The following is a 14,097-nucleotide window of genomic DNA, read 5'->3' as shown; positions in this document are numbered from 1 at the left end:
CTATATATATTGATTTGATGCGATGTGGTTCGATATTTAGTACTTAAATCTCTAATTCATTTTTTGAAAGAATATTTGTATCTCCAAAAGAACTTGGGCGAGAATTTGAGTTGAAGGAGTGCTTAAGTAAGGAGTTAGAGAGTTAGAGAGGTAATACGAGCATATGAATTTATTTTTTCATGGACAACTATTTTTGTTGATTCTCATCTAATTTCTCTAAGTAGTAATTAAATTCTCTTAAGCACGATATTGGATGTTTTTAGATGAAAGTTAAGATTGTTGAGTTTTAGGCATTAAAATGGACAATTAAAACTGTTTGAGTATAACTTTATCAATTTCAGTTTTATTAAGTTGCCTACCAATTATGATTAAACTATAATTCTTGTTTTGGCCAACAAAACCATCTTATATAAACCCTTCACTCCTCCATCCATTTCCACAAGATTAATCTTCTATTCTCCATTTTCTAGTGACCAATATGGAGAAAACACAAACAATTTATCTTCTCTTTCTGTCGCTTTTATCCATAGCCACAATGTCACATTGTCGTGGTACGTATTCAAGAATATTATTTTTCATTCGTATATATATACATATACATATATCACGTATGCATGTATTGTAATTCTTTGTTTGTGTATTTACAGTGTTGCTTCATGTTGACCCACAATCTGATGTTGGCGGACCTCAATTGGTCATTCCACCCCCTCCGCCACATCATCATCTTGATTCAGACGTTGGTGGCCCACATATGGTCATTCCACCACCTCCACCACACCATCATCTTGATTCAGATGTAGGTGGCCCTCAAATGGTTATTCCTCCTCCTCCACCGCACAAGCTTCCACAATCCGATGTTGGTGGCCCTCAATTGGTCATTCCACCCCCTCCACCACACCATCATCTTAATTCGGACATTGGTGGCCTTCAAATGGTCATCCCACCACCTCCGCCGCACAAACATCCACAATCCGATGTTGGCGGGCCTCAAATGGTCATCCCACCCCCTCCTCCACACCATCATCTTGATTCTGACATTGGTGGCCCTCAAATGGTCATTTCACCTCCTCCACCACACCATCATCTTGATTCCGATGTTGGCGGCCCTCAAATGGTTATTCCCCCTCCTCCACCACATCAAATTCGCCTTTAAAATCGAACATCGTCGATGACCCCCAAATGGCCATCCCATCGCCTCCCCCTCCACATGTTCCATCCACAAAGTAATGTTTAGTGATATCATAACGATAATCCCCTACCTCCTCTATAAAGCAACTTTTATTGCATGCAATTCGATCACAACTTTAGATGTGTGATTCATTTCTTGTTGCTTCCCTTGAAGTATTGAGCGTAATAAGCTAATAATAATAATAATACTTACTATTATAAATACTATATGTCCATGCATATATATAGTGTATTTAGAAACAAGCTAAGTGGTCTTCACTCACTAATTTCATGGGTATATGTTGTCCATGTATTCTACAATCATACACTCTTAGGAGGCGTTTAAGGTGGATATATATTATTATAGGGCTCGACCAAAGGTGCAAAGCAGCGAGACCGGAGAGAGAAGAGGTGGCACCAATTAGACTTTTGGAGATTCTACCTTTGTAGATGGGTTCTTTAACGTAGTTGGATTACAATAGTCTGTGTTTGGGGTTGGACTATTTTAGTTTTTGTTACAATAGTATGCGTTTGCGAGTAACTATATTAGTTTGAGAAGGAAATAGTAAACATCGTAGCAAAAAAATGAAAGAAAACTAAAAAAGTAAATTGTAATAAAAACGGTAGCAAAAAGTAAAAACTATAACAAATAAGGATTTTAAAAAAAATGTTGAAGGTACCTAATTGAGAAACTTTTAAATAGTATTGCTATAACAAGACCAAGTGGTTATTATAAAATCTTGTGATGGTGTAAAAATAATACATTAACGAAAGAATTCAATTAATGTGGAGATACCGAAAAGTTTTAAATCAATTTGAGTTATTTTGTATAATATTATTATATTACATGTTCTCCATATTTATGATTTTGTTGTGTACCGTTGTGCTCCTCAATTTTACAACATTCATGATTTTTTTAAAGCTTTATTTTATTTAAGAAATAATATCTCTAGGACTAATAATTTTATAAAAAAAAAAAATGAAAAATACTTGGGTGAATTTGCACCTATATAGTCAATATAGTACGTGAGTTTGCAAAAATAGCAAAATTACGAGTTTTTGTCATTTACATTTTTAAAATTACAAAAAATAATAAATTTAAAAGCAGATTATCGTCTTTTTTTGGTCATCTAATGTAATTTCGCAGGATGTATTCCAATTAAAATTTGCCACTTGGTAATTACTTTTCTTTACAAAAATTAAGTTATAGACTTGAGTTGGTTGGTCCATAGACATGGCTTCTTGGACCAACCATATGAATTTTGTATTTTTTGGTGCAACTGAACTTTGATCCAAATGGCTGTAATATTTATTTGAACCAAAATAATTATTTTGATAAAAAAATAATGATGAAAACATGTGATGTCATCAGAATTTGTCAATTTATGTTTTGAATTTAATTGGAACATATGTCAACTTTTAATTAGTCATATATTTAAAGTTTCGTCATTAATTTAAGAAATGATGTGCCCGTGATTAGTTCAATATTTCTCACTCAACAATACTATTTAAAATTATGAACCCAATTAAATTAGATAAAATTATCCCAATAGTTTGGTTAATAATTTTCATTTTTTAGTACAAATAAGAGATGAGAGATTCAGACCGTTATTTTGACTATTTTAAGCTAACCATCAATAATTAATTTACACATTAACTAAGATTTCTTTTATTATTATTATTATTATTTGTTATTATGGGAAGTTTTTTTCTTTTTGAAAAAAGTTATTTATGCATATGTATTTTTGGACAACTTTTTTTGTTGATGCTAACTTAATTTCTCTAATGTACTAAAAAGTAATTAAAATCTCTAACAATATTTGATTGTTTTTAGATATAAGTGAAAGATTGTTGAGTGTTACCCATTAAAATTGTTTGGTATAACTATAACTATTTCAAGTTTATTAAGTTATCTACAAGTTAGAATTAAACTATAATTCTTGTTTCTATATAAACCCCTTTCTTCGAACCATTTCCACAAGTAAGATTGATCTTCTATTCTCCATTTTCTATTGATCATGATGGAAAAAACAAAAAGAAGTCTTATTCTATTTATATCTATTTTATTCGTAGCTACAATGTCACATTGTCATGGTAAACATGAATATCATATTTCCCTTATATATATAAGAGTATATATCTCGTATGTATGTATTATGATTCTTTGTTTGTGTATTTACAGTATTGCTTAATGTTGACCCACAATCTGACGTTGATGACCCTCATATGGTTATCCCACGAAAACTTCACGTTGGCAGGTCTCAAATGGTCATTCCACCCCCTCGACCTCATCATCGTTTTGATTCAGATGTTGATGTTCCTCGAATGGTCATTCTACCCCCTCCACCATATCATTTTGATTCTGATGTTGACAGACCTCATCAAATGGTAATTACACCTCCTCCTCCACATCATTTTGATTCAGATGTTGACAACCCTCAAATGGTCATTCCACCCCCTCTACCACACCACCATCTTGATTCTGACATTGGTGACCCTCAAATGATCATTCCACCACCTCCACCATACAAATTTTCACAATCTGATGTCGGTGGTGCCTCAAATGGTCATTCCACCCCCTCCACCACATCATCATCTTGATTTGAATGTTGGCGGCTCTCAAATGGTTAGTCTGCTTCCTCCACCACATCACATTTTCCCTTAATTGGACGTCGTTAACGACCCCCAAATTGTCATTCCACAACCTCCTTATCCACTTGTACCATCCATAAATTAATATCTAATGAGATCATGATGATAATCCTCTATCTCCTCTAAAGCAACTTTTATTGCATGCAATTTAATCACAAACTCTGGATGTGTGATTCATTTCTTGTCACTTCCCTTGAAATATTGATCAGCATAAAAAGCTAATCATAATAATACTTACTATTATAAATATTAGATGCCTATGCATAGTGTACTTGAGAAATAAGTGGCTGTATATGTTATCTATGTATCTTACAATCATACACTCTTTAGAGGGCATTTGGGATGGATACTATAGTTGGATTACAATCGTTTGTGTTTGGAGTGTAGATAATTTAGTTTTGGTTATAAATAGTATGTGTTTGAGAGTTAAAACTATATCAATCATAACGTATCAGTCGTAACAGTCATAACATATTCAAGGGCGGATTTATCAAGGGGCCAATGGCACGTGTCCCCCTCACATTATCGGTTTTTGTATTTCAATATTAATTTTGAAGTGTTAAATTACAATATATATTAAATTTAGCTTCATTTTGCCTAAATTCTACCTCTTGGTTGTGAGTTCAACTCATTTGCTACAATTATTTTTACGAAATAGTTTTTATTCCAAAAATCAATATTTTTTTTCTTCAAATATCAAATTTCTTCCTAAATTGTTAGATTTTATTCAAAATATCGATAAATTTCTTTTCAAAACATCAATAAATTTCTTTCCCTAAATATCAAATTTCTTCCTAAATTTTAATGATTTTCTAAAAGAAAGATATTAGAATTCTTCCTAAATTTCAACTATTTTTCAAAAGAAGATAATTTTATTTTCTAAAAGGAAGATAACTTTTTAAAAAGAGAAAAAAAAACTCATATAAGATATAACCCTAACTTATTTCCTAGTCTTTGTTATTTAACAAAAAAAAAAAAAAAAAGCAACAAAATGAGTGATCCAAACTTCCACTCAACAATATTCCATGAAAAATGTATTATTCTTTAATTTTAAATTCACATATTTATATTACAAAAAAAATAATGTGAAAATTGTCGGTTTTTCTTTATTGCTACATATATAGTGAATGTTATTGGAGTATCAGTAAAACGAAGATATTTTTTTAAACATTTTTTAGTGTGTTTATTATATAGTGTCTGGTGCCCCTATATAAAATTTCCCAAGTGTACCTAATTAAGATGGTATTCCAATTAAAGTTTGCCATGTGGTAAAATATTTTACTCTGAAAAAAATTTTAATTTTAAAGAGAGAATGTAATTTTAAAATATATGATAATTTTAAATAAATTTAAAATATACACTAACTCAGTCGAAAAATATTTCTAAACAAAACCATGTAACTTTAATAAACAACTTATGAAATATAACAAAGTTTCAAATTGATTTTACAAGTGATACCAACAAATTCATCAATGTTTGATAAAGTCAGAATTTTTGTAAATATTTTAATAAATTTGTTATTTACGGTAGTTCTCCTTGTTTATGAATTTAACAATAAAACTTGGTTCGTAACACCAACTTAGGCATTCTAATACTATTAGTCGATCTGATTGGTTATATGTCCTTTCTTGATTTTCTTTAGACTAATCACAAAAGTAAGTCTATAGCTCGAGAGTTTGCTAAACATCCTCAATTTTTATTTGTTCGTATAGAAAGAAATGGTAACATTTTGAAACTTTAGAATAAAATAAAAACTAATTTTTCCCACAGTTTTTTATAATGGAAGACTTATATATATATATGTTTATGTGTAAAAAGTCGAAGTTCTTTTTCCCTCTGTTTTTGTCTCCAATTGTGTGGCCATTGTCATTGGAAAAACCAAAGAAGAGAAGCTCCCACGGCAAAGGCAAGTGAGTCACTTTCGCTTTCATCCTCAAATCCCAAGTCTAGAAATGGAAACACTGATCTGTAATTTTCCTCCGGCGAAAATTTCACGACTCCGTAAATTTTCTCCTCTAATCACATCTCCTTTCTCGCAGCTTCGATTCATAGGCTGTCGAAGCTTCGCAAGAACCCTAAAGATGGCCCACTCCGAGGCACAAACTCCCGGTTAGGAAACACTCCTACTTTTCGATGATATAGTAGCAAAGGCTCCATTGCATTTTTAAACCCCGTCGATTTGCTTCTTTATTGCATTCATGTCTGTTTAGAATTCATCTTCATTTTATTATTGACATGGAGGAGACGGCGATGAAATGATGAATTTAAGCTTTGGATGATCATAACCTAAGTAAAAAGCATATATACATTTTTTAAATATATATTATTTTTAAGATAGTTGCAATAAGTAGCACTTTTAAAACTAACAATCAAGTTTTAATTTGCAAATATAGCAAAAAAAACTATCGATGCTAGACTTCTGTTACCTGTATAGATTTTGAGAGTTAACTCTAAATTTTCTATATTTGTGAATTATTTTGCATTGTGAGTGCTATATTTGAACATGTTTTGAGCATGATTACATTTTTTAACAAAAACAAAAATTTAAAGTTGATGAGTTATTCATTTATATGGTATGGTTAAAAAATTAGGTTGACGTATTTTGCTATCGAATTTTATTATTTTTTTCATACACGTGTTTATTTAGTATATGTAACAAGTGTTTGATATATGTCTAATAAATGTTAAGTCTTTTTTGATTTTGTACAACTAGTGTCTAGCGTGTCTTTTACACTAACAAGTGTTCAATACGTGTTAACAAATGTCAAAGTGGCCAAGTATTTGACACCGTCAGATAAGGGCACACTAACCAAACTAAAATGCTCGTGCTTCTTAGATATGACTAACCAATAGAGCATAAACCTAGCGAACTATAGTTCTAGACTTGTTTTGATCAAAGAGTTAATGCAGCACTTTGGTGTTTGTGAGCTACCTTTATCAGATGGCACGTTAAATGTATTGACAACTAACTAATAATGAAAACCAGGCTTAAGCAATTTTAACAATACAAGAATGTTGACCCATAGCTTCTAACTATATGCATATGTAATATTAATACTAACATAGAAATTGGACTTCTCAGTGGCTCAGGATCAGAAAATTATAGTATCCAACAAAAACGGTGAAAAACTTGTGGGCATACTTCATGATACAGGATCAGCAGAAGTTGTTATTTTGTGCCATGGATTTCGTTCGAACAAGGTCAGCCTAAGGACTCAGAATATAGTTTTCTAAGTTCAGCTAATTTTGGAACCATGTTATTCAATTTGTTTTCTCCCTTCCATTTAAAATTTGAATTCTTTGAAGTTCTTATATTCATAGGTAGATTTGTAAGACTCTGCTTTTATGAAAATAATGTAGTTTCTAATGTAAGTCATTTGCAAAATTTTCTACCATCAAACTATTGACTTTGGTGATTACAGCTCGGTGATCCAACTTTCTTACGTCGCTTCACCTTATGGTTTCTATTGTCAGGAAAATGATATAAGTGTAAACCTTGCTAAGACATTAGAAAATGAAGGAATCAGTGCCTTTCGTTTTGACTTTTCTGGAAATGGGTAAGCCAGGTGTACTTTTAATGTAATATTTCCCTGTTCTTCCCACGTATTGTTTATAATGGCATTAGATTTAATTTATTGCCTCCTTGTTGCTGAGGATTTTTGTAATTATCAGTTAAGTCTTGTTCTTTTGGATTGGAGTCCTTTCTTGCTTAGCTAGTATATGCATGAACTCATTTCGTTGGGCCCCTTTTTCATGTCCTACCTTAAAAGCTCAGTTTCTCCTCAAGAAAATACTTATTGTCAGTTTTCCACAATTTTTCCTGCAATAATTTTATCATTTTGAATGCTTCTTGACCGCCTAAATAAAATGGTGTAGGACAATGGTATAACTATAAGGAAAGGAGCTTAGCACTTATAACTTTTGGTAAGGTACTTAAAAGAACTTTATTGTGAGTCGTTCTTTTCAGTGCTCTAGAGGATTAAAATCCCGAGGAAAGTGAAGTTTTTTACCTGAGAAGTTTCACATGGTCAATAACTTGATGGGTCGGCTTGGGTGGAAGTTACCCTTGTTGGTCTATTGTGTTCTTTGTCGAAAGGCAGAGAAAGATTTGGATTTATTCTCTAGGTGTTATTTTGCATAGCTGGAGTTTGCGAGAATTGTGTGGATTATTTCTTTAAGACGTTTGGGTTCTCGCATATTTGGCAAGTGTTACTAGTGATTTTTTCTTTTTTCTTTTTTTTTTTTTTGAAAATGAAACATCTCATTGATTGAATGAAGTAGGGGTCAAGGCCCAGGTACCCATAGGTGATTACAAGAAAAGATGCCAATGAGAGACAAGTTAAGAAAGACTTAAAAGCTTAAAAGGGTGTTTATTTTTACACCAATACAAAGCAATAGCCAGTAGAAATAACCAAATCCCGGAAACGGTCAAAACAAGTTGAATCGTTATGAAAAAGACACTTGTTCTGCTCTCACAAAAGAAAGCCCGAATGATTGCCAACCAAATGATTTTCTTCGAACCAATAAAAGGGTGGCCACCAACAAAGAAGATAGGTTATCAAACAAATTCTGGAAAAGAACCACCGACCAACCAAAAGCATCAAGAATATATCGCCAAAAACAGGAAGTGAAGGTACAATGAATAAAAAGGTGGGCAGCAGTTTCAAAATGAGTGTGACTTATATAATACGAAGAAAGAGAGAACCATGTATGGCATATGACATTGAAGACGGTCAGCAGTATTGATAGCACTATGATTAAGCTCTCACAAGAAAATTTTCTTGGGATAACTATCCAACCAAACAGTTGAATAGACATCCAAAGCATGGCTAATATCATTTCTCGCCAAATCATCCATAAGAGATTTGACCGAGAAAGAGGAAGAAGGTCGATGTTCCAAATCCAAGAGTCAGAAATCTCAAGAATAAAAACAGATTGTAAATGCTGTGATAAAGCCATCTATGCAACAATTTTAGAATCTGTGAAATTACGGGGAAGATGCAAATCCCAAGCAGCAGCATCCTTGACCCAAACATCAGCCACCTTGATATCCAGAAAATGAGCCAAACGAAAGAGGCGAGGGAAAACACTTGAGAGAATACCATAATTAAGCCAGGGAGGCTTCCAAAAAGGGATTGATGTACCGTTACCAAGATGATGCTGAGTGTGGCTGGCCACCAAATCCGTAGTCTGAAAAATGAACTTCTAAGGATATTTTGATGAACCCCGAATAGATAAAGGTCAAACACAGTTAGAGTAATAGTATTTGGCCACAATGAGTTGTCTCCACTGGGCATTAGATTTTGATGGTATTTGGTCATTCGAAAGCTAACCGAGATCCATTAAGTTATCCAGGAGGTGAAGATCATAATGCAGAGATGTAATTTGAGAGGCAAGCAGCTGCAGTGTTTTAGCCCAAGAACGAAGAAAAAACTTAAGTTGCTTCAGCTTCATCTTAAGTCTGGTCCGAGTGACCAGCAATTTGAGTATTGGACTACCACGAATTTACCAACTGTTTAAAGTCCTTGACTTGGAGCCACGAATTTTCAAAATGGAAAGGACAAGGACCCCAATCAAAATTTCCAGATATAAGAGCCAAAAGGATAATGGTGCGAAGTAATACGGTCGAGACGTTGAGTTTTGGAGGAGCTGTGCTTGTAAATAACAGAATCTGTAATAAAGAAGCAGTCAAGCAAGGAGGAGTATTGTGGATTTCCTCCATTAGACCAAGTATATGAGCCATTTGCATAAAGGGATATCATAATCGACAATCATTAATCCATTTGTTGAAATTGAGCATATACTGCAAGAGATAGTGTGATCATGAGATTTTTCCCAGGTACATCTAGTAACATTGAATTCTCCACCAATGATCCATGAGTCACGCCCAATATTAGCCAAATCATATAGTTCTTTCCAAGAGTCCTCATGAAAACCATGAACAGAAGGCCCATAAACCACCGATATCCATAAAGAGAAACCATCAGCCAAAGTAATATGGATGGAAACGGTGAATTTTCCCCAAATAACCTCAGGAGCCCGGCAAAGGATCAAAATGCCTCCCGAAGAATCAATTGCATCAAAGACCTGTTCAACCAATAAAAGAAGAGCTCCAAATGGACTTAATCATAAAAGAGTCAATGTTATATAATTTGGTTTCCTGCAAAAGAACTAAATCAGGGTTATGTGTTTGAATCAAACGGTTAACCAAGGCCCAACTTTTCCAAGAGTTGAGACCGCATGAAATTATTTTCATTGATCACCATCATCTCCCTCAGATATGATCATGGACTTCGTCCTTCATTCACCCTTTCAAGAGAAAAAGGGCCTTTTTTATGGTTGTTTAGTGGCTAGAGAGACTGTTTTAAGGTTTGGTTCCTTGTTAGATACCATGTTTCTCTTTTGTCTTCTTTTGTAACTATTCTATAAGTTCTATTTTGTGTAGCCGGAGTCCATTCTTTTAGAGGGATTACTCTCATTTGTGAGCTTGGTTTTTGTATGCCCTTGTATTATTACATTTTTACTTGTGAATATTGTCTTATAGGGAAAGCGAAGGTTCATTTAAATATGGTAACTATCATGGAGAGGCTGATGACTTGCATGCCATAATCCAACATTGGCGTGCAGCAGGGCGTGTCATAAGTGCAATTCTTGGGCATAGCAAAGGTTGGTAGTTCCTTCTATCTGCTCAGCGCCAAATAAGCTGTAGGTAATATTTAAATTCGAAATCATATCTACTGTATACTGTTGAAAAGCATCCGCCCTCAATTTCCTTGAGAAGAAGATTACACCTTTTTTTTTTGTATTCTAGGAATTGAATGATGGGTCTGTCTTGCATGTATCTGGTGGAATGTGTTTTTATAATAATTTGAATCCAGAACCTCCGAAAATAATAGAGGGAAAGGCCATGAAGGCATTGCCAGAGTACTAGGAAGATGCTTTATTTGGTTTTTAAATTTCCATATCATTAGAGGATGCTCACGTTGCAAACAAAGTAGCAGCCCGTGGGTCAGTATTGTTTGACAATCTCTATGATCAGGCAGTTCCTCCTCAATCCTCCTTGTGAAGAGAAGGGTTCCTTTTTATGGCTTACTGGGTGTGCTCGATCTTATAGGTCTTGTGAGAGAGTAGGATATTCAGAGGGGTGGAAGGGGACCCTGATTAGATTTGGTCGATTGTTCGCTATCATGTTTCTAACAGGGATGGTATTAGGGTGTTAGGTGGATATAAAGGGTATATTAATAACTAGATAGGGGAGTTGGTTATGAATAGAGATAAGGAGAATAGGGAAGATAGGCACTATTTTGGAGTTTGAATTAGGGCTTGAGTGTAACTTAAGATTAGGAGGATCCTAGTACCTCAAACTTTCAATATATTCGGGTTGTAAACTTTTTGTTTAAGATTTTTTATTGAAATTTGGCATAACTTTTGGACTTATGAAATAACTGCTTTTAATTAATTAGATAACTTCTAAACTTTTTAATTTTTTCATGACGTTTGGCTATTACATACACAAGTGCTTTTGAAGTTCTAAAAAATACTTAAGAAAGCAATTTAAAGTGCTATAAGAGTTAGCATTTAGCATTTTATTATTCTTATTATATTTTCTATTGGTGCTCATAAAAAAGGATCCATTCTAGAAATATTAATGTTAAAAGTAATATGTTCTTAATTTCTTTTGTTAGAATTCATTTTGTTTATTGGTTTGAACTTCTTTTTTTACTTAGATTTTGACCTTTATTTTTATATCATAAACTTCACCAAACGAGTTTGATATTGAAAGGAAGTTGCATTGGTATTGAGTGCAATTCCTATTTTAAATCAAAAATCCATATATGCTTTGATGACAACAGAGTGTGGAATACCCAAATCAGCTATTATACCATATTTGTAACTAACATGACAGTGTAAGCAATTTCTTTCAAATAAATGCTTTAATTGTGAATTAATTAAATGCAGGGGGTGATGTGGTGCTTTTATATGCTTCCAAGTATCATGATATCGATTTCGTTATCAATGTTTCGGGACGTTATGATCTGAAAAAAGGTATAAAAGAACGCTTAGGGGACGATTTTATGGAAAGAATTGAAAAGGAAGGATACATTGATGTCAAGAATAAGAAAGGTAATTTATATTGCAGTTATTTCTAAATCTTACTGGGTTAGAATTATTCTCCAGGCATATATTTTCTGCATTTCAACTTAAATACTAATAAATTTTTTGTTACACATATCCATATCCTGAACATGCTTATTGAAGCATTTATTTTTAAGAGAGTTGTTTTCAAATATAGCAAAATGAGGCAAAATATTTACAAATATAGCAAAATTTTATAATCTATTAATGATAGACATTAATAGATTCTAAAATTTTGCAATATTTGTAAAGATTTTCTATTTGAAATAATTTCCTTTTCCAAAAGATATTTATTGTTTTAAAACTTGAGAAATTTGAAGAATGAATTCATACATTGTATGCTTAAAAAGTTAGCATGATGTATTTCACTATCAAAATTTATTATTGTTGTCATATAGGTATCTGTTTAATATATGTAATAAGCGTTTGATATATGTCCAACAAATATTGGTTCTATTTTGATTGATTCTAACATATTTATTACACTAACAAGTATGTAAGTATCCCCGACACATACACGGTAAACACTAAAGTGATCATGCTTCTTAGCCCATATCTATAAAACACTTTCTTGCATGTTTAAATCAATCGGTTAAAAATTTATGTGTTTTCAAGGAAATGTAGAATACCAAGTGACATGGGAGAGCTTGAAGGATCGCCTAAACACTGATATGCATGAAGCTTGTCTTCTTATTGACAAAGAATGCAGGTAAGAGAGTCAAATGATATTCTCGACACCTCCTTCCCTCCAGGAAAATACCATTTTGATCCCTAGGTTTTGGATCTAATTTTCATTTGGTCTCTTGAATTCAAAATGTTACTAGAAAGTTTGCATATCTTGTTGCGATGAGGCAAATCTTTCAATTGAATTTGTTGATTATACCTTGGAGTTCCTATGAATAAGCCACTAAAGAAGGTGCATCTTGTTAGTATATATATTAACTTTCAACTCTTTTGAGTCGTTCTTAATCATACTTTTATATCTTTGGGTTCCTTCTTATTTAATACATTCTTGTACCACTCATAAACTTGGGCATTTGCATATCTTGTTGAGATGAGATTGAGATGAGGCAAATACATCGACTCTATTGAATCTGTTGACCTTTTTTCTCTCTTTTCCAAACTATCTGGTTAATTGATGAGAAAATTCTCAACTAATGAATAATGATATTTGATAGGGTGTTCACAATCCATGGAACTGCTGATGAAATAATCCCTATCGAAGACGCGTTCGAGTTCGATAAAATCATACCGAACCATAAATTACATACAGTAGAAGGTGCTAATCATTGTTACACCTCACATCAAACAGAGTTAGCCTCAATTGTGTTGAATCTCATCAAAACAAGCCTTCTTCCTCATTGATTGATCATGCTGCAACATACAGATTTCTGATGGATCTTTTATTAGGTATGTCTATGAATTAATTCCAAATTTGGTTTTTGATTGGCCAAAATTAATGTTTTTTTTTTTCTTTTGAGGGGCTGAGTTTTATTGGCCATATGGAATAGTGGATTTGAAGACATTACACTTTAGAGAAAGCTTTTGTAGAAAAAGGGTATTGCATGGAAGTATTCTTGAAGGTTGATCTGTAGCCTTTTATTATTAAAATGTATTATTTCACATTCCATTTTACTTTGAATGGCAATTTCTGTGTATCTAAATTTCAATTTGGGAATAAAATGCTCTTTTTAGTAAAGTGGAATTGTTCTTTGCATGATTTGTGTTTTTTATTCGAATTTAAGTCTTTGAATTCTTAATTTATTAGCCCAAAACGAATTTGAAACTAAAGTTAGCCTACCCTCCCATGCTTATATGTTTACACAAAATCCCAACTTTAATTGTTATATAAATATCATTTTAAACAGCTAAAGTTATAGCAAAGTTTTAGATTCGACCTGTTTAAGTTCTCGTTAAGTTTAAAGAAAATTAGAGTATTTAGAGGTTTTTATCAAATTATAGGAATCGTCTAAATTTCGAAAACATCGTAAATTAAATCTATTTATGTAATCTCTCGGACGCCTTAGACCAACTCCGCCATCTCAACATTTTTGTTTAAATTTCTAAATTTAATCAATTATCAAATGTAAAATGAAATCAAATATCATTTACTACTTTTACCTTATTTCATTAATATAGTGT

The 14,097-nt window shown here is 32.8% G+C and overlaps 2 protein-coding genes across 7 annotated transcripts; both read left to right on the top strand.

Moving 5' to 3' along the window:
- Nucleotides 1–535: 535 nt before the first annotated feature.
- Nucleotides 536–1,153, top strand: LOC116404385 (pollen-specific leucine-rich repeat extensin-like protein 3). The gene is made up of 2 exons (XM_031886735.1): nucleotides 536–551; nucleotides 648–1,153. The coding sequence occupies exons 1-2, from the start codon at nucleotides 536–538 to the stop codon at nucleotides 1,151–1,153; spliced, it is 522 nt and encodes a 173-aa protein (XP_031742595.1).
- A 4,466-nt stretch (nucleotides 1,154–5,619) lies between these two features.
- LOC101223189 (hypothetical protein) lies at nucleotides 5,620–13,672 on the top strand. 6 transcript variants are annotated; one of them, XM_011661689.2, is made up of 8 exons: nucleotides 5,620–5,729; nucleotides 5,859–5,928; nucleotides 6,902–7,020; nucleotides 7,294–7,376; nucleotides 10,364–10,485; nucleotides 11,779–11,943; nucleotides 12,580–12,664; nucleotides 13,134–13,672. In XM_011661689.2, the coding sequence occupies exons 2-8, from the start codon at nucleotides 5,901–5,903 to the stop codon at nucleotides 13,318–13,320; spliced, it is 789 nt and encodes a 262-aa protein (XP_011659991.1). In that variant the 5' UTR covers nucleotides 5,620–5,729; nucleotides 5,859–5,900; the 3' UTR covers nucleotides 13,321–13,672. The 6 variants fall into 6 exon arrangements, with proteins under 6 accessions (XP_011659991.1, XP_031736126.1, XP_011659990.1 ...); XM_031880266.1 differs by having other exon boundaries at nucleotides 5,621–5,729; nucleotides 12,571–12,664; XM_011661688.2 differs by having other exon boundaries at nucleotides 5,627–5,725; nucleotides 12,571–12,664.
- The last annotated feature ends 425 nt before the right edge of the window (nucleotides 13,673–14,097 follow it).

The sequence above is a fragment of the Cucumis sativus genome, chromosome 1, assembly GCF_000004075.3.
Source record: "Cucumis sativus cultivar 9930 chromosome 1, Cucumber_9930_V3, whole genome shotgun sequence".
Classification (NCBI taxonomy): domain Eukaryota; kingdom Viridiplantae; phylum Streptophyta; class Magnoliopsida; order Cucurbitales; family Cucurbitaceae; genus Cucumis; species Cucumis sativus.
Note: the sequence above shows the minus strand (reverse complement) of the source record. Positions and strands in the feature narration are given on the sequence as shown.

Bases quoted from the DNA above. Each gene is read 5' to 3' on its own strand.
- LOC101223189 (XM_011661686.2), top strand. From the start codon at position 5,772: ATGGAAACACTGATCTGTAATTTTCCTCCGGCGAAAATTTCACGACTC. The intron at 5,929-6,901 runs GTTAGGAAACAC...TGGACTTCTCAG, and splicing joins CTCCGAGGCACAAACTCCCG to TGGCTCAGGATCAGAAAATT. The intron at 7,021-7,293 runs GTCAGCCTAAGG...TTCTATTGTCAG, and splicing joins ATGGATTTCGTTCGAACAAG to GAAAATGATATAAGTGTAAA.